The 23,260-nt window shown below is 39.4% G+C and overlaps 1 protein-coding gene across 1 annotated transcript in view; it reads left to right on the top strand.

Moving 5' to 3' along the window:
* klc1a (kinesin light chain 1a) overlaps nt 1-23,260 on the top strand; it is a 40,281-nt gene that overhangs the window by 5,876 nt on the left and 11,145 nt on the right. The window contains 13 exon segments of the mRNA XM_029461426.1: nt 285-552; nt 1,669-1,899; nt 2,092-2,170; nt 5,844-6,019; nt 6,021-6,073; nt 7,137-7,224; nt 10,358-10,459; nt 13,019-13,192; nt 13,510-13,609; nt 13,984-14,036; nt 14,614-14,681; nt 15,431-15,539; nt 16,519-16,680. Of these exon segments, the coding sequence (XP_029317286.1) occupies nt 286-552; nt 1,669-1,899; nt 2,092-2,170; nt 5,844-6,019; nt 6,021-6,073; nt 7,137-7,224; nt 10,358-10,459; nt 13,019-13,192; nt 13,510-13,609; nt 13,984-14,036; nt 14,614-14,681; nt 15,431-15,539; nt 16,519-16,680 (1,662 nt within the window). The 5' untranslated portion in view covers nt 285.

Here is a 23,260-nt window from a genome sequence, read left to right as displayed (position 1 = left end):
GGGAAGCGTGAACATTTCTTATTAATTAATAAATTGATCAGGCTGTGTAGTGGTCATGAGACCATAAAAGGTCAGGAGGAAGCAACTCTGAAGGAAACATCTGAAGGTCACGTGCTATTAATTAATATGTCACACGTTTGTTGTGAACCCCAATTTGTTTTGCTCCTCTTTCTGGTGGTTCTGCAGTCTCTGACATGTCTGCAGTAGTAACCATTAACCCTGATTCATTAGATGACAACAAGCTTTTGACATTCATTTTCTTTACCCTATTGTTGAACCTGTAGAATGCGTGAGGACATGTCCACCATGGTGTGCGTGAAGGAGGAGGAGGACCCTGGGGAGAAGCTTTCCCAGGATGAGATCATCTCCCGGACCAAGCAGGTGATCCAGGGGCTGGACGCCCTGAAGCAGGAGCACCACTCCATCCTGGACGGCCTGCTGGGCACGCTGCGCTGCCTGAAGCAGGACGACGAGGGCGTCCTGGTGGAGGAGAAGTCCCACATGATCCGCAAGTCCCTGGAGATGCTGGAGCTGGGGCTGAGCGAGGCACAGGTACACAGCTTCCCAGAGTTATTGGTGAATCATTATCAACATCGTTCTGTTATGTATAGGTTGGTCTGTAAATCCTCCTGAAGAAAGAACAGAAACGAGCTTTAACAGCTCAAAAATAAAAAAATTTAGAAATGCAGATTATTTTCAAAGAAAGTTTCAAAACTCCCAATTGGTTATGTCGTTGCTCAGTTGATAACACTAGGCCTATGAATCACTGATGATTCACTGTTGATGCAGTAGCCTCTCATCTCCATCTCCCAGCAGGCTTTGCCTATTAAATATACACTGCACCATGAATACTCTTATATCTACAGTTATTGTTAAAGCATATTTTTCTGCATAATTTCTGCTCTAACAATCACAAATGCCTCTATGCCTCAAAGTCTTTGTGTAATTACACGCCTCCCAGCCCTGCACCTTACACCACATGCTATTAGGTGGATGCTTTTACCCAAAGTGCCTCACGATCACATTAGTATACACATATTTAGTTCTGCTCGGGAGTGTACTATTTTCACTGGCAGATTTAGTACCTTAATATACAGGATGCTGCCACTGAATCTGACACTTCTTTACCTTTTTTATAATTATTTATTGTAATTTGTGCATGGTATTAATAGTATCGCCCCTTATGTATGAAGTGTTCTGGTGTTATGATATTCAGATACACTTGAATATCACAGGACTTGCAGGGTTTTGGAATAAATGTTTTTCAAAGCTGCTCAGGGTGATTGTCGTCAGGAGTGACTGGGAATTAGCCTGAATATTGGTTTGAAGTGGTTCTAAGCCAACTCATACAAATGAGATCATGTTCAAAGACTGTAGCTCAGGGATGCAGGGAATATTGTCTACTTTATCACTCCAAACATCCCAAATATGTGACGTGATTACTATTGAACTATGAATCAACTCTGTTACTCGACAAGAAGACAACTTTTGAAGTTAATCTCCTTTATTGACGCTGGCCTTTCTTCACTACCTGCTACATGCACCACAACAACAAGAACACATCCTGTTTATTTCACAATAAGAGCCCCTACTTCCTTCCAATATGTAAACTCTCATACAGACAGTTATATGTAGTGACGTTAACCCCGTCCCCTTGTCTGTGTTCAGGTGATGATGGCGCTGTCGAGCCACCTGAGCTCGGTGGAGTCGGAGAAGCAGAAGCTTCGTGCTCAGGTACGCCGGCTCTGCCAGGAGAACCAGTGGCTGAGGGACGAGCTGGCAGGGACGCAACAGAAACTGCAGAAGAGCGAGCAGAGCGTCGCTCAGCTGGAGGAGGAGAAGAAGCACCTGGAGTTCATGAACCAGCTGAAGAAGTACGACGAGGACTTGTCCCCATCTGTGAGTCCCCAAGTCAATGAGTCATCAATACAAACAATCTCTAAATGTATTTTACCACTTTGAAATGTGCTTGACTGGACCCAGGCGCATCGGCACATAAATAAGAAGTTTATCTTCTATGAATTTAGAAAACATTGAGTCGGTTCATTAATTGTCCTCTCCCTCTTTCACTTCCCTCCCTCCCCTCCTCAGGAGGAGAAGGACTCTGATTCCAGTAAAGAGACTCTGGACGATCTCTTCCCAGATGACCAGGACGACCAAGCTCCAGGCAGTAAGTGTTCCTCCTTCCTCTTCTTCCCTCTACTCTGGCTCCAGATATGAAATGCAGCCTCAGTCCGAGGGACGTAGATGTCATTTTAGGAGTGCTCTTGTCAAATGGAAAGATAGTCATCTAAAATGTGTAATGAAAAAGTTGCAAGACAGTAAAGGGATAGTTCAAAGGAGTTGTATGAGGTACTTATCTATAGTCGGTGTATTATCTTCTGTCAGGAGTACGGGCACGGAAATGAATCAGTTTAAGTGTACGCTATATTTAGAATCAACGCTTTAGCTCTCTGTCATACAGCCCTTCTGTGCACTGCGAGGTATTATTACTGTTTTTTGTCAATGGAGTCTGGTGGCTTTGAAGAGAGCGTAGATAAAGACTTCAGTTCCTGTCGGAAAGGTCTGGCTGAATATTCTTAGTATACTGTACACTTAAACTGATATTGATTTCTTTAGGTGGCTGAAATTATTTAGCTGCTGCCCCGTCTGCTACATTACATTACTCCTGTGCTGGTCTGTATCTCCGATGTGGACACCGCCATCTACTGTAGATAATACACAGACTGTCTAAGTACCTCATACTACCGCTCTTCAGAAAGTCAGAACTATGCCTTTAATGCTTGGCAGTTGAAGGCTGTGACTAACGATGTGCTCTTTTGCACCGGCAACACTCGTATACCAAAGTCCAGACGGTGCATGTCCGCAGAGTCAGAATATATATCGCATAATTTATGGTAGCAAGTTTCTGCTGCCGTTCATCACTTTTCTGAACTTTTTCTGAAGCCTCATAAATCTTTGTTTCTTCATCTTTTAAACTTTCCCTGCCTCGCTCTCATGTCCACTCCCTTCCCTCAGTGTTTGATGGGGTGGTCTTTCAATAGCTCAGTAGTGCAGTCAGTAAAGCTGTGTTGGCTGTGAAGGCACATTAGTCAGGACCTAGTTCAGCCTGGAGGGAGGCCAAACGGGGTGCAAACCTCCCAAACAGATTGGTGTAATATACTTTCTACATTGTGTTCTATTTGTGTGGCTGTAATTAGGTGAAATAATGTTTGGCTCACAGTAGTGTTGTTATAAACTTTGGCTTTGAATATGAATTAATACGTCAAATCTTAACATTTGGTACCACGGCAAAGAGTGTGAAGCCAAATACAAAAGCCTTATTCAACAGGCAGTATAACTCCAGTTAACTCCATCACCCCACCAGAAGAGCCACAGCACTCATTTCACCGATTTTTAAAGAAATGTACCGTCGCGTTGAGGTTGTTTGGGACAACCGACAGAGCGACCCATAAGCCTCCGCTCTGCACAATAAAACAGCAAACACTTTGTTCCCAAACTTGGCACTGATAGAGTTTTAAACCCTTTTTTTTGCACCAAGGTGATTCCCGTTTGGCTCCTGGCACCAGTTTGGCAGCCAGTTTAAATTGCTGACAAAATGGACAGCAGACTGGTTCACACTCTGCAGATCACTCTCCGAGTCCGACTGCAGCTTTGTTCTCTTTACTCCTCTTTATTTCTTCTTCGTTAGACTGTTTAATAAAACAGAGAGGTTTCGGTCAAACCGGAAATATGTCTTGCAGAACATATTGAATGAAAGTGGGAAATATATGATTGTTTTTATAGTATTTTTTTTCATATCTTTCCTATTTTCATTTTTTGTAGTTTATTTTTGCCCCAAATACTCACTAGAGCAACAAAAGTGAATTCATCCCCCGCTGAAAATAGTCACTATTTTCACTTATTCACTTATTTTCTTTGTTTACATTTCCACAGCTTGTCCTCTCTGCGTGTCTGCTCTCTCTCTCTCTGTCTGTGTGTGTGTGTGTGTGTGTGTGTGTGTGTGTGTGTGTGTGTGTGTGTGTGTGTGTGTGTGTGTGTGTGTGTGTGTGTGTGTGTGTGTGTGTGTGTGTGTGTGTGTGTGTGTGTGTGTGTGTGTGTGTGTGTGTGTGTGTGTGTGTGTGTGTGTGCACCAGAACGTGGTAATTCCCCACTTGGGTGTAATTTTAGGTTTTGATCCAGACTTCTTGGTGTTTTGGCCCAAATTTATGACTGCAGTGCAGGTTGTGGAGCTGAGAAAGCAGAGCAGGTTGTCAAATTATAGGACTGCATGGAAAACTGGCTTCATTATACTGTTTTTCAGCATTTCTTCCCCCAGCAGTGTGAATAAATCCCCTGCTGTGTTGAGCAGCACGGACTGAATGTGAGTTATGACTCGACAGGAGAGACAGACTTTAATAGAATATAGCTGTGAGTTAGGTTGGGGAATAAGGGGAGCATAAGATTACATTTCTACTGCATGAATCTCAACAGGAGCACGAGCAGAAGATGTATTTAGAAAGATTTGTATTTTAATTTAGTTTGTTTTATACCAAAGGAAGAAATGCCTAAAAGGGCCACAATTCTTAATATCCATTTGAACAAGTAATTATATATTTCCTAAATATGTCAGACTTCCAGTTTTTCTAAGATTGAAGGATGAATTAGAAATTGGGAATCATTTGAAAATATACTGTTGGTAATTGAGTGAAGTTTTTAAATGTTGTAATGTTATAATTATGCACCCACACCCATTTACACATCGACGTGTCTCTGGCGCTCATTGTTGCACACACCCACACATTCCTGCTCACACCTTCATCAGTGCTTACAGTAAACACATTCAAGTAGCTACAATTGAGGACGATATATACAACGTGTGTGTGTGTGTGTGTGTGTGTGTGTGTGTGTGTGTGTGTGTGTGTGTGTGTGTGTTTTCCAGGGATTTAGTGCAAAGACCTTTTAAAGAATGGTAGAAAGCAGAGACAGAGATAGTTAAACTTTTACAGTTCAAACTCCAAAAATAGTGCATGCTTCTCTTCCCATAATGCAACTTGATTGTGGGAATACTTGTTGGGATAAAAACTCAGACGGGTAAATTGACCCTGAATTTTTCCCCATTTTATCGTAACCCCAGAAATAGAATCAGGATTATTGCCAAGTAGGTTTTCACATGCACAGAATTGCCCTTAGTATTTTGGGGCATAACAATAACCATCGTAAAAGAATATAAAAGAACAGCAAAAGTGAAGACTCATGTATAGAAAAATGTACTTTAATAAATATGTTGTGTATATCTGTTTTTACAGTTTTGTAGTCTAAATGATTTAAGCGATTAGGAAAATAATAGGCAGATTAATCAATAGAAAAGTGACAGTTAACTGCATTGCTAATGACATCCTGTGTACAGTGTGTGTGGGTAACAGCTGGTAATTGATGTAAATACTGAGGATCAGATGCTGATCTGTGTATTAATGCAGTGCGCGGTTCTCCCAACCCCACTGGCTGTCCTTCAGAGTAAATATAGAGCTGACTGCTTCTTCTAATAAGAAACCCAATCGGGTGGTTTCCTGACCTCTTCCTCGCACACACACACACACATGCTTACACACTCATACACAGACTGACAGCATGTCCTGGGAGACATTCCTCACCATGTCCTCCTGACCCCGTTAAATGTAACTCACAGAATCCTGCACATTTGCTGTGCATTGTAGTAGAAGGAGGACATTGTTTATGTGTGAGTAATCTTTGTTGTAGGCCATATGTTAGCAGCCATCCTAGTGTTGGTTTGTAATAGTAAAGATGAAACAATTAATCTGTCATTTCACAGAAAAATTACCTACAACTATTTGTCTCTCCAGTCCAGCCGACTCATGCTAGCGCTGCGGCAGCGGCTGCCCAGCAGGGAGGCTATGAGATCCCGGCGCGTCTGAGGACCCTCCACAACCTGGTGATCCAGTACGCCTCCCAGGGCAGGTACGAGGTGGCTGTGCCCCTCTGCAAACAGGCCCTGGAAGACCTGGAGAAGACCTCTGGTACACGACCACCCAGACGTGGCCACCATGCTCAACATCCTCGCCCTCGTCTACAGGTATGTCTATCAAATCATTTATCTTGGGCCTGAACTGCAGTTGTGGTTCCCAAAATAGCGTTGGCCATTCAACGATCCAGGAGGCAGTTCTGGAGTTTACCTGCGAAATACAAAAGGACTAATATTGTAGTTTGACAATAATATGAGATATGACAGAATGCATATTCGGTCAGACTGTCACCATAATCATAGATTGTTTAAAGTGTAGTAAGATATATAAAAGATCATTTTACCCTGTCAAGTTCCTCAAGATGATGATATCAAACACCTGCAGTCAGGACTCTTCTGTTTCTCCCATCACACTGTTGGCACCATGAAAACAAAACTCTTTACGAGCTTGTAAATCCTTAAAGTCCTGCGCCGCTCCGACTCTTTCACAAGCCGCTCCAGGATTTTGTAATGGAGTAGAAGCCTGTTAGTAAATGTTGTGACAGTGTTATTGTGGTTATTAATCAAAGGGCTGTTTTGGACCTTGCTGCTGTCATAGCCTTCAGATCCTACAACAGTGTGGCTTTTGATAAGATGTGATAATAGTTACAGCATGTTGTCTTTGTCACCCTCACAACACGATGGCATGTCTCTTGAAACCTTTTTGGTAACAACCCTGAAAGCATTGTGCGTCGGGGCTCTGCAGGACCTCCCAGATGATAGCTGTATGCCTTTCTACGTCACAAGTGGAACATTGCAAACATCGCAGACACTACCAAAGATTTACAGTACAGTAATAGAACTGGGGAAGTGTTAATTTCCCAGCTCAGGAAGAAAAGAACAAAAGAATGAGAGCTGGAGTATTTTACAAGAGTTGGACGCATGTTTCGTTTCCATAAATCTTACCCTTTGAATAGTCGGTGCAGTGAATGAGAGAGCGGGTCGACGTGTTGTCAGCAGGCTGTTGCATTGACTGTGGGAACTGCTGCAAAGCTATTTACACCACGTCACCTGAAAAAAATGGGCTGTGAGTGGAAGTTGTTAGCATAGTTTATGTTTCTTTTCTTTGTGTGCTTGTGTGTCCAACTGTGTCTGTGTATTTCTGTCTGACTCCGCTCGCTTCTGTCTGTTTCAGGGATCAGAACAAATATAAGGAGGCCGCCAACCTGCTGAACGATGCTCTGGCCATCAGGGAGAAGACTCTCGGCCGGGACCATCCAGCTGTGAGTACATCTGTCTCTCCGCACCAGTTGTTCAGCTGTGCACTGGTTTTATGCACAATATTTTTCGTGTCATTGCTTTAGTGAGTTTTATTTGAATTATAGAGATCCTGTATCTTGTATTTCACTTCAGAATAATAGTTTGTAGGGCAGATTGTCCTTGCAGTCAGGTGCAGAATAGCACGTATAAATACTTAAAAATAACCTTAAACCTAACAAGAGAAACACAAGTCGTATGTTAGCAACTTGACCCATCTGTACAACAACTGAAGGGATCATTTAAAAAGAATTTGGAAAGGCATTGAGTCGCTTTTTGTCCGTGTTTGTACATTAAATATGATGCTTCAGCAATTAGGTGCTTGGCTTAGTTTAGCATAAAGACTAGAACCCTCTAGCCTTGCTCTATCCAGAGTCTACCAGCACCTCCAAAAATCACTACTTAATACGTTATACCTCGTTTATTTAATCCAAACAAAAACGAGAAGTTGTTGTGTTATGAAGGTTTATGTGCCGCTGCTTGATTTACTTCATTTTGGCCAGAGCCCGGCGAGCTGGTCCAGATTTTATGCTAAGCTAATTGGTTGCTGCCGGTAGTTTCATGTTCACCACACAGACACGAGAGTGTTATTGATCTTCTCATTTCACATTCGGAAAGCAAGCCAATAAGCATCATTCACAGTCGAACTACTCCGTTTAATATAAAGAGCTGTAACGATGGATTCATGGCTGCAGTGCAATAAACTCTTGAACACGAGTTAGTACAGTTAATGGTAAAGAAAAAAGGATTTCTTTATCTTGTTGGACTCACACTGTTGTTACCCTTTACGCTCTAATCTACTTCTATGTTTGGCTGCTTTAGTGTCCCAGTTTCCTCCTCAGGGGATCAATAACATGCATTTAATAAAAGTTCCCCTTCAGGTAACACGTATAACACTGACAGCCATAATAACAGTGCAGCTAAAGTTGTGTTTGAGTTCCCGTTTAGAGACATTTATCATGATGAAAGAGCCTGTGGAGCTACGGGAGAGTTTCAGAGTTGCTAAGTGGTGCGAAGTGTAATCGTTAGCATCTTTTTCTACGTCGCAGCTTTAACTGGTTTGCAGTCGGATAATAGTCTCTGGTTGGGTGCATCGATAGTAACCTGAATATTTTATAACACGTTAGTTTCTCAATTTTAGAATATAGTTTAACATCCTGACAGTCGAGAACAAAACGTCTGAACTACTATTAAAGTGTTTTTCCAGTGGAAGACGGTAGAACATGAGCTCCTTCTCCTCTTGGAGAACTTGCTCAGACCACCATAACTTACACATTAATTGCACTTTTTCTCCCAAACACATTTGAATGTATTTGTCCAGGATTGTGACGAACACGGTAGATTTCATGATGGACCCACTGCTCAGAGCACATTAACTTCTGTTTGTCAGAGTGACTGTAAACATACAGCCGGTCGACTAACTGTGTTAACCCCAGCAGGCCTGTGTCTCCACTGTCTGGACCTCCATCCCTCTCCACTTTGTGAAACTGAGGTTAGCCCTCCTCACTCCCTCTCCCACCTCCATCCTCTCATCCTGCCACCAGGCCCTGATCCTTCTTTTCCACATGGAAGTGATTTTATCATCGGAAAATCATAGTTTTGGGAACAATAGAGCCAGTTGTCACTGATTCCTCTCACCATTTAATTGTTTTTAAATCCAGCTCTTTGCTTCTTCCTCTTATTTCTAATCTTCTTTCGATTTCTTCTCGTCTTTTTTCTTTGCACTATTTTGAATGTTTGTTATTAAGAACCGCTAGGTATTCATTAATTCTGCTTATTAATGCCTGAATCAGGTTTGAACTCCGCCGGTTATGCGAGTACCAACACGCGTCATGTTTACATAGGAGCTGGTTGGGTGGTCTTTAGCTTTGCCAGTTGTGCGGCAGGGGAAGGTTGGGCCTCGACATGGGGGACTCCTGGCTATGAAAACTGGATCCTGGGAATGTGCATTGTCACCTCCCTGGTGGGGAAGAAGCTGAAGATGGTTTGAAAGGTGGAGGTTATTGAATCCTGGACTGGCTGTAGTGTTTCCAGGGGAACATATGGACATAGTTAAGAGCCCAGAGCTGAGTGCTGCTGTGCCCCCCAGAGAACAAGAGGGTCAGAGACCAGAAACCTTCTATTTTGGTTTCTGCCCACGCGTCCTAACAGCACTTTGAAGTGTCCGGCTCTCGAGTCTCAAAGTGGGTTCCTCCTGGAGAGAGTGCCGTCTGGGGACTCCATGGATCTGCAGGTGGATGGTGAAACCTGGTGGAGGGTGACGGGGAGGAACAGCCTGTCTGATCTGACTCGACGGGAGTAGTGTTCTGCTTTTGGATATAAAGAACGTTCAAGCATTGAGTAGTTCAGTTTCTGTCAACAATGTTTTTAGTATTGGACTCCTTGTGATGAGCTGACTCATGTACCCCCTCCCCTGCAACTCCACCTCTGCATGAAAACTACATTCAGCAGCATTCAAGTCATGAAGCCTTGTGAGGGTTTCTTTTTGTTGTCCAGGCATCGACTGAACTGCTGCAGTATGTCTTGAAAAACATGACCTTTATCTTCTCTGATATTCTTAGATTTGATGCTGTGAGTGCATTCTCATAGACGGTGAAGGAAAAGTGAGAATCCACATAAATTATACTGAACAAAAAGTCTAAGGAATAAAATGTAGGTCAAGAGTTTTGTAAGTACGATAGCTTTCCGAGTTTTGCGCTGTCCTCAAATGTATCCCCCTCCCCTCTTTCACTGCTGCACTCCTGAATGAGCTCCACCTCTGCCCTCCCTCCTTCCTTTCCTCCCACTCTGCCCACATGGCCACCAGAGCTCGTCTGAATCAGAGATGACCTCCAGGCGCTTCTGTATACTCCCTCCTCCTGAGTGCACGAGATTTGTCATACATCTGATTTGGATCAAATTACAGCCCACCATAATCATTTCCTGTTTCCGCACCTCTTCTTCCTCCTCGTAAATTACTCTCTCACCAGATCAATGGCACTTTACTGCCGTGGCGGAGTCTTGCGGTTGCACATGGGTGAAAATGTTTGGGGCCAGGTTTGAAAAAAAAAAAAAAAAACACTTTTTGAAATAATAAAAATGTGTTTGTGTTCCTGCCAGGTCGCTGCCACCCTCAATAACCTGGCCGTCCTGTATGGGAAGAGAGGAAAGTACAAGGAAGCAGAGCCGCTGTGCAAGAGAGCGCTGGAGATCAGAGAAAAGGTAGGTCAAAGGTCATCCAACACCATGAGAGAAAACTGATTCAGTCGTAGTTAAACACGCGATACGAAAGCATGACAAAGCAGATGTTTGTACTTGTACTCCGGCTGCCAACAGATGGACGTTTTCTTTCTTCAACAGACCTAAAACTTTCACTTTCAAGCTAAAGTTGACTTTCATTTAACTTTCAGACGCACTCTACGTCCTGCTCGGGCACAAAGCAGTCAAACACAAGCACTGAATATCTCACTCAAGACGGTTCCCATGAGTCACTGGGTTTAAAGGCAGCCTGAATAAAGAACAAACACTTTCTGTTATGTCCTGTCAGGCTTTTAATTTTAGAAGTTGATAACGGTGACCGATTTAACTCGCAAACTTCTTCCATTTCACACGGGAGTAAACAAAAGCAGCTTCTCATCTAGCCGACGACTGTCTGGTTTTATCAGCCGTAGCTACTATAGGACTAAAGCTAACTCTAAAACTCAATGAGTCTCCAGATGGGTTTTTATTTAAATGTTTTTCTAATTTGTCTTGTGTATGGTTCTTAACCCATGTTCCCAGTATTGAAATGAAATGTGACCTTCGATGACCTGCATTGTTCTGCTCTGTATTGTTCATGGTAAGATGTGTATCATGGCACAGCCTGTATATCTCAGGGGAGATCGTCATTATTGTGTCCGACCTCTAGTTTGTTGCAGCTCAGCAATCCTGAAAGTGCAGAAAACTCTTTTTATTCACTCCTCCGTATCTGTCCTCAGCTCTTCCCTTTGAACAAACCCTCCTTCGCTCTCCTTCTCGCTCCTTTCACAATGAGACGTCAGCTTTGGTTAAGCTGAGCCATTTCATTTTTTTTTTATTATGCTACTTAAACTCGGATGATAATGCTCTCTCTCGCTTAAGCTGAAAGATTTGCCTCTGACTTTTTCCTGCACAGGCGAGCTGCCTGCTGCAGAGTTGCTGAATCTGAAGGATTCATTTTTTCCTGCAGTTTTATAGAAGCTCAGGGAAAGCTCAGCTTCTCGGTGAGTTTGGCATCAGCAAGATGGGGATGAAGCTATAAACTGCGAGAGAAGATTTTGATATTCAGTTTAGTTGAGAGGAAATGAAAACATTGTGATTCTGTGCTTTATGCTTTGGAAAGTCAGATCTGATGCTGATCTAAGTGATTTTATTAAGTACTTGCCAGTATGAAGACTGATGGGAACTAAATCTTTATTTTATTCTAAACACAGATTCAGATCAAGGCTGAGTTTCTAAGAGCACTTTTGGTATTTTCAGACGTGACATCCATCAATAAACACGATCAATTCCTCAGTGACCCAGACCTCACTGTCAGGCAATCTTATGGCAATCCTTCTCTAGCTATCAATGTTTACAGGAAAGCTGTTCGATGTGTTCTGCAGCGGAGGTGGAGGAGAAAGCAAAGGGAGGCGAGGACGGAGTGAGGACTGTAGGTAGATGTCTGTGCACAGACACAGAGAAGGCTGTCAGTCTCCAGCTGAGGGAGAGGATCCTGTACGGGTTTGATCTCAGACCTCTTACAGATTTATACTTCAATAATCTCAAGCCAAAAATCCAAACAACAAGCTCCTTGCTTTACCTTTCTTTCACCTTTGATATTAATCTCCTGTTCATGTCTCCGTCTGCCCAGTGATTTTACTGAGGTGGTTTCTCAGTACTAGCTTTCTCTGACTTTCTCTTTTGCATTCTCTCGTCCTTCATCCTCTTTGAAAAGGGAAGCGCCAGGAAGGAAAAAGAGATTTGAGGTCTCAGCCTGTCTCCTCTTCTTTCCCTCTCTATTCTGCAGTTTTCGCTCTCCCTCTCGTTGCTGGTTATTCAGACACGGAAAGAAACCCTCTCTGCAGATTTCTTGGTCTGGCCACCAAGTCTCTGATAATCCTTTTGCATCACTTTCACGCTCGCTACACTTGCCTCTAATGGTTTAAAGCCTCCTCAGTCACCACACAGGGAAAGCGTACACCGCTCTCATACCCACATTAATACAATAACATCTACTTGATGGTTCTGCTTCTTTTAGCTGGTTGCAAAGAGGAGGACATCGTTTTCTGTCATAAACGCTTCATGGGTGTGTTTGTCCACTGGACGGGTCAATAGTCCACAGGTCGAAATCTTTTAGGAGACGCCTCTGTAGGTTGGATCGGATTTCAGGTCCGTTTCATATTTAATTCCCAATATGGCGACCTGATTTTATGGCTCTAAAATAGCATTATGGAGGTTATGTGTGCGCTTCTATTGTGAGAGTGGTTTTTTAATGTGTAATGTTAGATTCAGCCTAAACTCAAAAGTCGATGCAACCTGGCGAGAGATGTAACAAATATACCCGACGGACAAAATACTGGCAGGCAGCTTTGTACTCCAGGAAAGACAAACTGACATAACGAGACGTGAGGGTTTAAACTGGGTTACACATTTGGACCTAAAGGTGCAGGTCAGAGGATGATACCAGGTGGTTACTGTCTGGTGGTCTTTTCTCACCCTGTTAAAGCTCATTTAGTTTGCTGTAATGAGTTGTTTTAACCCCCTCTCTCCACTTGCTTCCAGGTGCTGGGGAAGGACCACCCAGATGTGGCCAAGCAGCTGAACAACCTGGCCCTGCTGTGTCAGAACCAGGGCAAGTACGAGGAGGTGGAGTACTACTACATGAGAGCGCTGGAGATCTACCAGACCAAACTGGGCCCCGACGACCCCAACGTGGCCAAGACCAAGAACAACCTGGTGAGAGAGGCGGAGGCGGGAGGGGATGGAGGAAAACTGGTGTTTTAATATGTTGATGGGTTATTACATTAAAAGGGTTTCAATGGAATCAGCAATGTGCTACATGCTGAGCTTTAACTGTGTTTACCCTAAAGTGTAATAATACTGGATGCTAACCAGGATTGGCCAAAAGAAATCACGCCCAACCCGACCCCGACCCACGGCAGCAGTTTTGGGTCTCAACATTTGTTACTTAATGGTACCTTTTTAAAATGGACCTCCTGAGAGAGTAATATGTAGGGAAGATGACTCTTAACGTTTGGTTCTTTGTTCCTCAGGCGTCCTGTTACCTGAAGCAGGGCAAGTTCAAGCAAGCTGAAACTCTGTATAAAGAAATCCTCACCCGCGCTCACGAGAGGGAGTTCGGCTCTGTTGATGGTACGTCAAAAACACACATTTCAGCCAGTACCCTCTAATCCAGAGTGACTTAAAATAGCACACACAGACAACCTCCACTGTCTTCTTCTTCTTCTTCTTCTTCTTCTTCTTCTTCTTCTTCTTCTTCTTCTTTCTTCTTCTTCTTCTTCTATCCCTTCTTCTTCTTCTTCTTCTATCTCTTCTTCTATCCCTTCTTCTTCTTCTCCTCCTTCTAATATAAAGGTTAATATTTTCAGGCTGCTGTCATTTTGGTATCTGTAAACAGAAATGACCTTTCAGCTGAAAAATAAAAAAGCGTACTTCTTCAGAACCAGCGTGACGTCTGTTTATCTGAATGTTTGTGAAATCACTTCTTCCCGTGTGTTCCTTTGCAGATGAGAACAAACCAATATGGATGCATGCTGAGGAGAGAGAGGAACAAAGCAAGGTGAGAAAACGATACGCAGATTGACAAATACACTAGACTAGAACAATTATAATGTTTTAATGTCTCCAAGATCTAATGACACATTCACTAGTTAACCACATTTAAATGTGACGTCTATAAACATCGGAGAGTCAAATCCACAGAGAAGAGAATGAACCGACGGCAGCTCTAAACTACTCTGACAGTTCATTGATGGTATTTAATGTGGAATAGGAAGGATCGACTTCACAAAGCGCTGGATTAGCAGATTAAGTCTCTGTAATAACCATCCCGTGCTGATGGTGCGAGGACCCGACATTCCCAAACCAGAGGAGTTTATTTTCATCGAGGTTTAAAAGGATCCAGGGAAGGAACCCTGACTCGACTGTAATCCCACCACTAAACACCCTTTCATGTTATCTTTGATGGTATTAAACAAAAAGTCTAGTTTTGAAATGGGTTAATTTTCATCCTCTTTAATGCTCGAGTCACTTCATCGTCGCTTCTTGTCCAGACTTTAAAGTCTTCACGTCAGTAGATGCAAATTCCCTTGACGCAGTTTTGTTGTGAACTAACGAACATGAGTTTTGTCTCGTAGGGGAAGCAAAAGGACGGCTCGCCTTTTGGAGAATACGGAGGCTGGTACAAAGCCTGCAAAGTCGACAGGTCAGTCTGTTTGATGAATTCAGTGTTTGAGTGAAGACGGGCGGGAAACTAAAGAGAGGAAATGTGTTCAAATGTTTCCTCGTAACAAGAGGTTCAGAAATTATAACGACAATTACGACATGTTTCTCTGTTTCATCACACGCTTTTGGCCTGTGAGGCTTTAACAGAAAGTAACGTCTGCTGTGATCTTTTTAGAGATCTGCCTGAGGAGGTAAAAACTCAACGGTTGGGTCTGTGTAGAAATGTTCAAACCAGAATCCACAAGGCCGCTTCAAATCTGAATTATTATAGTTTTAGTTGCCCGGTCTCGTATGTCAACATGAACGTTCTAGTAAACAAACACAACATGCTCCATGTGCATCTTTTCCTCTGTTGAAATGTGTCCTCTGACCCCTCAGATTGATCCAATGACCCCTTAAAGGACTCCCAACCCACGTGTTGATCACCACTGCATCGGAGTCTTTTTTCAAATTTGAATTTACATTTATAACCCTTAAAAATAACGTTAAGTTATTGTATGTATGTACAAACAAAATATTATTTACAAAAACATTCTGGTCTGGGATCAAACCCTCGTATAAAACAAGATTACGGGTTTTTCTTTTTTACAAAGCGAAACACATTCGAGAGAAAGAACTTGTTGAAGACAAAACTAATGAATTCAAATGTCGATATTAATCAGTGTATCCGGTTAAAAATACTCCTGCTTCACCAGAATGACGACATATTCCTCCTCCTTGTGTCTGCAGCCCCACAGTGACCACCACCCTGAAGAACCTGGGCGCCCTCTACAGGCGGCAGGGCAAGTTCGAGGCGGCCGAGACTCTGGAGGAAGCTGCCTTGCGTTCCAGAAAGCAGGTGTGGTCTCCGCATGATGTTGTGACAAATAACGCAGAAGTCCTCCCGGCAGTTGAGACGTCGCTGTCGGTGTTAAAGGGTCAGCTCGGCGTTTACGGCTGACTAAAGGCAGAAAATGTTGAATAACGTGTAGAAATTAGGGATGAGAGGATAAGCTCATGCAGAGAAGCCCGGAGTGCAGTTCTAAACTGCCCCTCGTGGTGTGTTACTTTGGAGACCTAATGATGTTTCCTGTGGAGATTAGAAGTGGTGAAGTCCCGCAGTTCTTATCCTGAATTAGGATTTAATTTCAAGCATCTCTCGGTTGTGAAGTGAGACATGATTAAACCGGACTCCTGTGGTGCTGCTCCAGTTACAGCTGGAGAGAGTTCTGTTTCAGTAATCAAATTAGAAATCCCTGAATAGATACTTATTATTATTATTATTACAAATCAATCATTAGCTCTGTGTTGTATAAATGTGCAGCTTTTACAAATATTTATGTACGCACTTCGTCAGAGGAAGACGTCTGAAGGGTTCAATACAGTTTCAAAGTCTGTATAATGTAAGAGGAGGAAAAGTGTTTCCCCTCTGCATAATTTATTCTTGAGACGGCGTCGAAGGAAACCGTCTTTGCATCCGTAGCTTTAATTGTGCCAGAGGCTGCTTTAAATGCACATTTTTCATATGAAAACTTAAAGTGCAGCTGCATGTTGGTTAGAAAGCATATCGCCTGAGTGTGTGTGTGTGTGTGTGTGCCAGAGCCTGGGTGCAGTGCAGCAGGTGGTAGAAGTCTATAGCTTTAATATTAATTGGATTGGATGAATTGGTACTTGTTCCTGTCAGCTGTCCAGTGTCCATGTGTGAGCAACAGTGTTCACAATCTGCAGGAGGCAGTTCAGCTTTTGCAACTTAATTGGATTAGTTGAATTGGCATTTATTGCTGCTGTGTGTGTGTGTGTGTGTGTGTGTGTGTGTGTGTGTGTGTGTGTGTGTGTAGGGTCTGGACACTGTGCATAAGCAGCGCGTGGCGGAGGTCCTGAGCGAGCCAGAGGCCCGTGAGAAGCAGCGAAGCCGCGAGAGCTTGACCTCTGACACGGTGAAGTACGAGAGCGGGCCAGACGGTGGCGAGGAAGTGAGTATGAGCGTGGAGTGGAACGGGGTAAGTACAGTACACAGCCCTCGACACGCTGCTGAGAGTCTTCACACATGTTTATATGACAGCCTGTTTCTTTCTGGACAGAAGCCACATACAACCACATCAAGTCTGATAAACATCTGCTCCTCATACTAGGAGGGGTTACGTGTCGGATCCTAAATCCTCCATTTCCATAAACGTGCATGTTGTAAAGAAAACCCAACATTGTGATTTCACCTTAACAATTGTAAATCGCTCAATTCAAGACTGAAGAAGTGTAGATTCAAAACCTCTATTGCAATAGTACATTATATGTATATATACATTTAAATGTTTATCAGGGTTCCAGTGGTCTCTGTCAAGAAAGATACTTCACTTTATTATCACGGTTGTTCTTATTAGTAAAAAGATCATTTTGTACTGTGCTACACTGATAATGCTGATTGAGTGTCAGAATTCCTGTAGTAGCTAACGCTTGTACTGTTACACTTTGATTAATAAATGAGACGCTTCTCTTGGCTAGATCTTAAAGCTCTCGCAGTAGGCGCTTCACTTGTAGTCTTTTACATTTCCGTAGTGCTTTCTCTTTCTGCCAACTAACTCTGATGATTAAAACATCCCCTCTGGTGACACACATTGACATCATCTAACTCCCTCTGCTGCAGAGACACATCTCTAACATTTCACAGTATTGCAGTATCTCCTCAGCCTCTAGTGAACGCCGTGGCAGGAGCATGTAGATGTAGAGTCTCACCATCTTATTTCTGCTGCTGCTCACATAGCAACTGTAGTCATAGCGCCCTGAACAACCAATCAGCATCTCCTCCTGTGCCTCTGGATGTGGACACGCACTGTGTCCTGTCAGCCAGTTATTAGCATTCAGCCTCCTGCAGACAATCTCACATCGCCAGCTGATCTCTGGACCTATTTATATCCAGAAGGCATCTTATCTGGGGAGAGCTTTAGCTGGAAGTACATTGTAGTAAATAATGCTGTTAAATAAATTCACAACAAAAATGGCAAATTTAAAAAGATCCCTGAATTAATTTAGATTTGACTCAAGATGAGATTCTTTTTATCACAATAAAGCAGAAGCTGATTAACACAGTGGCATCTATCACCATATTCTTTATAAATAAAAAGATATAGGTATAAATGTAAAGTATATTAATGTAAATCATTTAAAATCTTTTTGTAGATTAATCATGCCCAAGCCGTCTGAATATATGTGTAGATTAGCATCTTTATGTACATTAGCATGCATGCTTAACGATTATATTTGTATTATAATCAAGAATAATGTGAAAATAATATAAATATACATTTAACATATAATGTATATCAACATTATTTTATTTATGTATATCAAACAAAAAATAAAATGTATGTAAAATAAACAGAGCAAACTCTTATTATACAAATTCTCATAAATAAACAATGTAAATAATATTACATTACCAAAAAGAAGTAAGAAGTATACTTATATGAAATGGGTAAAAACAACTATTATAACTTACATTAAATGGGTAAAAACAACTATTATAACTTATATTAAATGGGTAAAAACAACTATTATAACTTATATTAAATGGGTAAAAACAACTATTATAACTTATATTAAATGGGTAAAAACAACTATTATAACTTACATTAAATGGGTAAAAACAACTATTATAACTTACATTAAATGGGTAAAAACAACTAATATAACTTACATTAAATGGGTAAAAACAACTATTATAACTTACATTAAATGAATAAAAACAACTATTATAACTTACATTAAATGGGTAAAAACAACTATTATAACTTACTTTAAATGGGTAAAAACAACTAATATAACTTACATTAAATGGGTAAAAACAACTATTATAACTTACATTAAATGGGTAAAAACAACTAATATAACTTACATTAAATGAGTAAAAACAACTAATATAACTTACATTAAATGAATAAAAACAACTAATATAACTTACATTAAATGAGTAAAAACAACTAATATAACTTATATTAAATGAGTAAAAACAACTAATATAACTTACATTAAATGAGTAAAAACAACTAATATAACTTACATTAAATGGGTAAAAACAACTATTATAACTTACATTAAATGAATAAAAACAACTAATATAACTTACATTAAATGAGTAAAAACAACTATTATAACTTACATTAAATGAGTAAAAACAACTAATATAACTTATATTAAATGAGTAAAAACAACTAATATAACTTACATTAAATGGGTAAAAACAACTAATATAACTTACATTAAATGAGTAAAAACAACTAATATAACTTATATTAAATGAGTAAAAACAACTAATATAACTTACATTAAATGGGTAAAAACAACTAATATAACTTACATTAAATGAGTAAAAACAACTAATATAACTTACATTAAATGGGTAAAAACAACTAATATAACTTATATTAAATGAGTAAAAACAACTAATATAACTTACATTAAATGGGTAAAAACAACTAATATAACTTACATTAAATGGGTAAAACAACTATTATAACTTATATTAAATGAGTAAAAACAACTATTATAACTTACATTAAATGGGTAAAAACAACTAATATAACTTATATTAAATGAGTAAAAACAACTATTATAACTTACATTAAATGGGTAAAAACAACTAATATAACTTACATTAAATGGGTAAAAACAACTAATATAACTTATATTAAATGAGTAAAAACAACTATTATAACTTACATTAAATGGGTAAAAACAACTAATATAACTTACATTAAATGGGTAAAAACAACTAATATAACTTACATTAAATGAATAAAAACAACTAATATAACTTACATTAAATGAGTAAAAACAACTAATATAACTTACATTAAATGAATAAAAACAACTAATATAACTTACATTAAATGGGTAAAAACAACTATTATAACTTATATAAATGAATAAAACAACTAATATAACTTATATTAAATGAATAGAAAACAACTAATATAACTTACATTAAATGGTAAAAACAACTATTATAACTTACATTAAATGAGGTAAAAAACAACTAATATAACTTACATTAATGATAAAAACAACTAAGATAACTTACATTAAATGGCTAAAAAACAACTATATACTTACATTAAATGAATAAAAACAACTAATATAACTTACATTAAATGGGTAAAAACAACTAATATAACTTACATTAAATGGGTAAAAACAACTATATACTTATATTAGAATGGTAAAAACACTATATAAACTTTCGTAAGATAAAAACAACTATATAACTTACATTAAATGGTAAAAACAACTAATATAACTTAACTTAAATGGGTAAAAACAACTAATATAACTTAGAATTAAATGAATAAAAACAACTAATATAACTTATATTAAATGAATAAAAACAACTATATAACTTATATTAAATGAATAAAAACAACTAATATAACTTATATGAAATGGAATAAAAACAACTATATAACTTATATTAAATGATAAAAACAACTAATATAACTTATATTAAATGGGTAAAAACAACTAATATAACTTGCATTAAATGGGTAAAAACAACTAATATAACTTATATTAAATGAGTAAAACAACTAATATAACTTACATTAAATGGGTAAAAAACAACTAATATAACTTACATTAAATGAGTAAAAACAACTAATATAACTTACATTAAATGGGTAAAAACAACTAATATAACTTATATTAAATGAGTAAAAACAACTATTATAACTTACATTAAATGAATAAAAACAACTAATATAACTTACATTAAATGAGTAAAAACAACTAATATAACTTATATTAAATGAGTAAAAACAACTAATATAACTTACATTAAATGAGTAAAAACAACTATTATAACTTATATTAAATGAGTAAAAACAACTAATATAACTTATATTAAATGAGTAAAAACAACTAATATAACTTATATTAAATGAGTAAAAACAACTAATATAACTTATATTAAATGAGTAAAAACAACTAATATAAACTTATATTAAATGAGTAAAAACAACTATATAACTTACATTAAATGAATAAAAACAACTAATATAACTTACATTAAATGAGTAAAAACAACTAATATAACTTACATTAAATGGGTAAAAACAACTATTATAACTTACATTAAATGAATAAAAACAACTATTATAACTTACATTAAATGAATAAAAACAACTATTATAACGTGGTTATAACCATGCTATTCGAGGTATTTTTACCCTCCACTGCTTCCCTGCAGCTGTCAAACTACACGTCTGCCTTCGCACCTGTCAAATAAATCATCACTTCCACTTCAGCTCTCTCCACGTCAGCTCTCTTCTCACTATAAATACGTCCTGAGCGGCGCCGTGACTCATCAGTGCGTTCACCTGACTCATGGGCTCTGTACTGTACTCTGTCTGTGATGTTTGTGTCCACTGTGCTGAATGTACCCGTGTGTTTCTCCCGTGTGACGAGCTGCTGCCTGAGATTGTAAAGTGTGATTTTATTTTCTCACCTTTTTATGACTTTTTCCTTTGCTTGCTTTGTCAGCATGTTAGCAGCCGGGGGGGCGGGGGGGGGGGGGGGGAAGGAAAGAGTGTCTCATGAATGTTTTAGGAAGCCTGCGAGCGAACAGTGAAACACTAAAATGATTAAAATGCTGATTATCAGTAAATTGGGTTGCGTTAAATATATTTTAACGAGGCTCCAAAGTGATTTAATCTCTAATCATTTTACTATTATTTATTTATTATTATGTATTTTATTATTCAGTTTAGAGCTGAAACGTTTCCTCTATTAATCCATGAGTAGATCAACAATTAAAACATTTTTTAAAGGATAAACTCTTTCTAGCTTCTCAAATGTGGATATTTGCTGGTTTTCTTCATTTCCATGTGAACATATATTGAATATATTTGGGGTTTTTGGGAAATTTTGATATTTCTTTTACTGTTTTCTGACATCTTTCGTCCAAACAGTTAGTACTGTAGTTAGTACTTAGTTCCTATGTAGCCTTAAATACAAGCAACCAACAGAAAGACATTCTCACGAGTCTAAATGAAATCTGTCTGGCTGCTCTCATGCGTCTCCCACCTGCATCCCCTCTGTGGTTTATTTGTGTGGTGCTCTAAGTTTAACTTTGTTAACTTGATGTAAGTGTGCAAACAAATGTTCCAGATAAACAGACGCAGCATCTCTCCACCTTCTTAAACTGTGCAGCGGCTCCACCTGGTGGCACACTCTGGGAATTACACCTCAATTACTCTCCACACAGAATGACCAACGGACTGAATTTAAAATGCGTAGACGTTAAAGAAAAGTCGGATAAATTACTGTAATCACCGTCTTATGCATTTCTATGTTTGCATAACTATTTATAGGAATAAGTAGCAAGGTACTTAAACATTTAGATGTTGTGCAGAGAAGGATTATAGACGCTGTTATATATTTAAAAAAGAATTGTTTTAAAAAAATATATACAAACAAGAGAAATTAAAGGTAAAAATATGTGCATTATTCTACAATATATAGCGACAACAATATGTAAAAAATATATACAATATATAACAGTGTAAATAATATAATACTGAAAAATGAAATCTATGAAGAGTTAAAATGCAAGAACAGTATCAATAAGAGTATTAGTTTAAATGTTCAGTGTAATAAATGCAGTATTAACTAGAGCATTGCACAAACATCTTGTACCGTTAAGTCAGCGTTGCACGGTTGGAGATGTAAATAAAAGATGAGTTGTAGCTGCAGATGAGTGGAATAAGTCAAAGGTTCAGTCAGTTTAGTGTTGGTGGACAAGACGGCACCACAAACTACATTCTCTGAAATGATCCCTCACCCGACAAAACCTGAAAATTAAAACCTCCATCAAGGTCGAGAGTTTATCTACAGCAGAGGTGTAACTGAGACGTCACGATAAAGCTTCTGTTGAGACCAAATGATCAGGTGTTTCCCCATTTAACAAAATAAAGTTCGTATTATGTGTGTAAAACGTTTGTTGTGAGGGCGCTTCTCTGTGTGCCTCGCTACGCATTAGAGGGGATCGGTCTAATTGCTGGTGTTTTGTGCTACATGTTTTTGTTCAGAGTAGACATCAGTCTGTCAGACTTTAGACTAATTAGCATTAATTCCTCCAAGGGAATAAATAACAAACTATGTTTTACGTTTAGTTATTGACAGTATATCAAAGATTAGACGCTCAACATCAATGCGTTCGCCAAAGCGTCTGGAGCTGATGCACAAGCTGGTGGAGAAGTCCTGCGTCTGATCTGATAACCGTCTCTTTAATCCACTGTTTCCCTTCCTCTTCTCTCTCCTTCCTTCTTTTCCATTTCGTTCCCTCCTCACTCACTAAATTGCTCCTTTACAAACTATCTCATCTCACCGTTTGTATTTCCTTCTCTCTTCTTTCTCTTGCTGCTCCGTCTGACCGGCAGGCATAACTCCAGATGCCTTGTAATGGTTCTTAAAACACTTGTCTTCTGCATGACGGACGCCTCGCCTCGCCTCAACCCCTTCAGCTTTGCAGTTTTCTTCAGCTCTTCCCTCTTTCTTCACGCCGTGTCGAACCGGAGCCATTATGTTGCGTTA

This window comes from Cottoperca gobio, chromosome 22 (genome assembly GCF_900634415.1).
Source record: "Cottoperca gobio chromosome 22, fCotGob3.1, whole genome shotgun sequence".
In the NCBI taxonomy this organism is placed as follows: Eukaryota; Metazoa; Chordata; class Actinopteri; order Perciformes; family Bovichtidae; genus Cottoperca; species Cottoperca gobio.
Note: the sequence above shows the minus strand (reverse complement) of the source record. Positions and strands in the feature narration are given on the sequence as shown.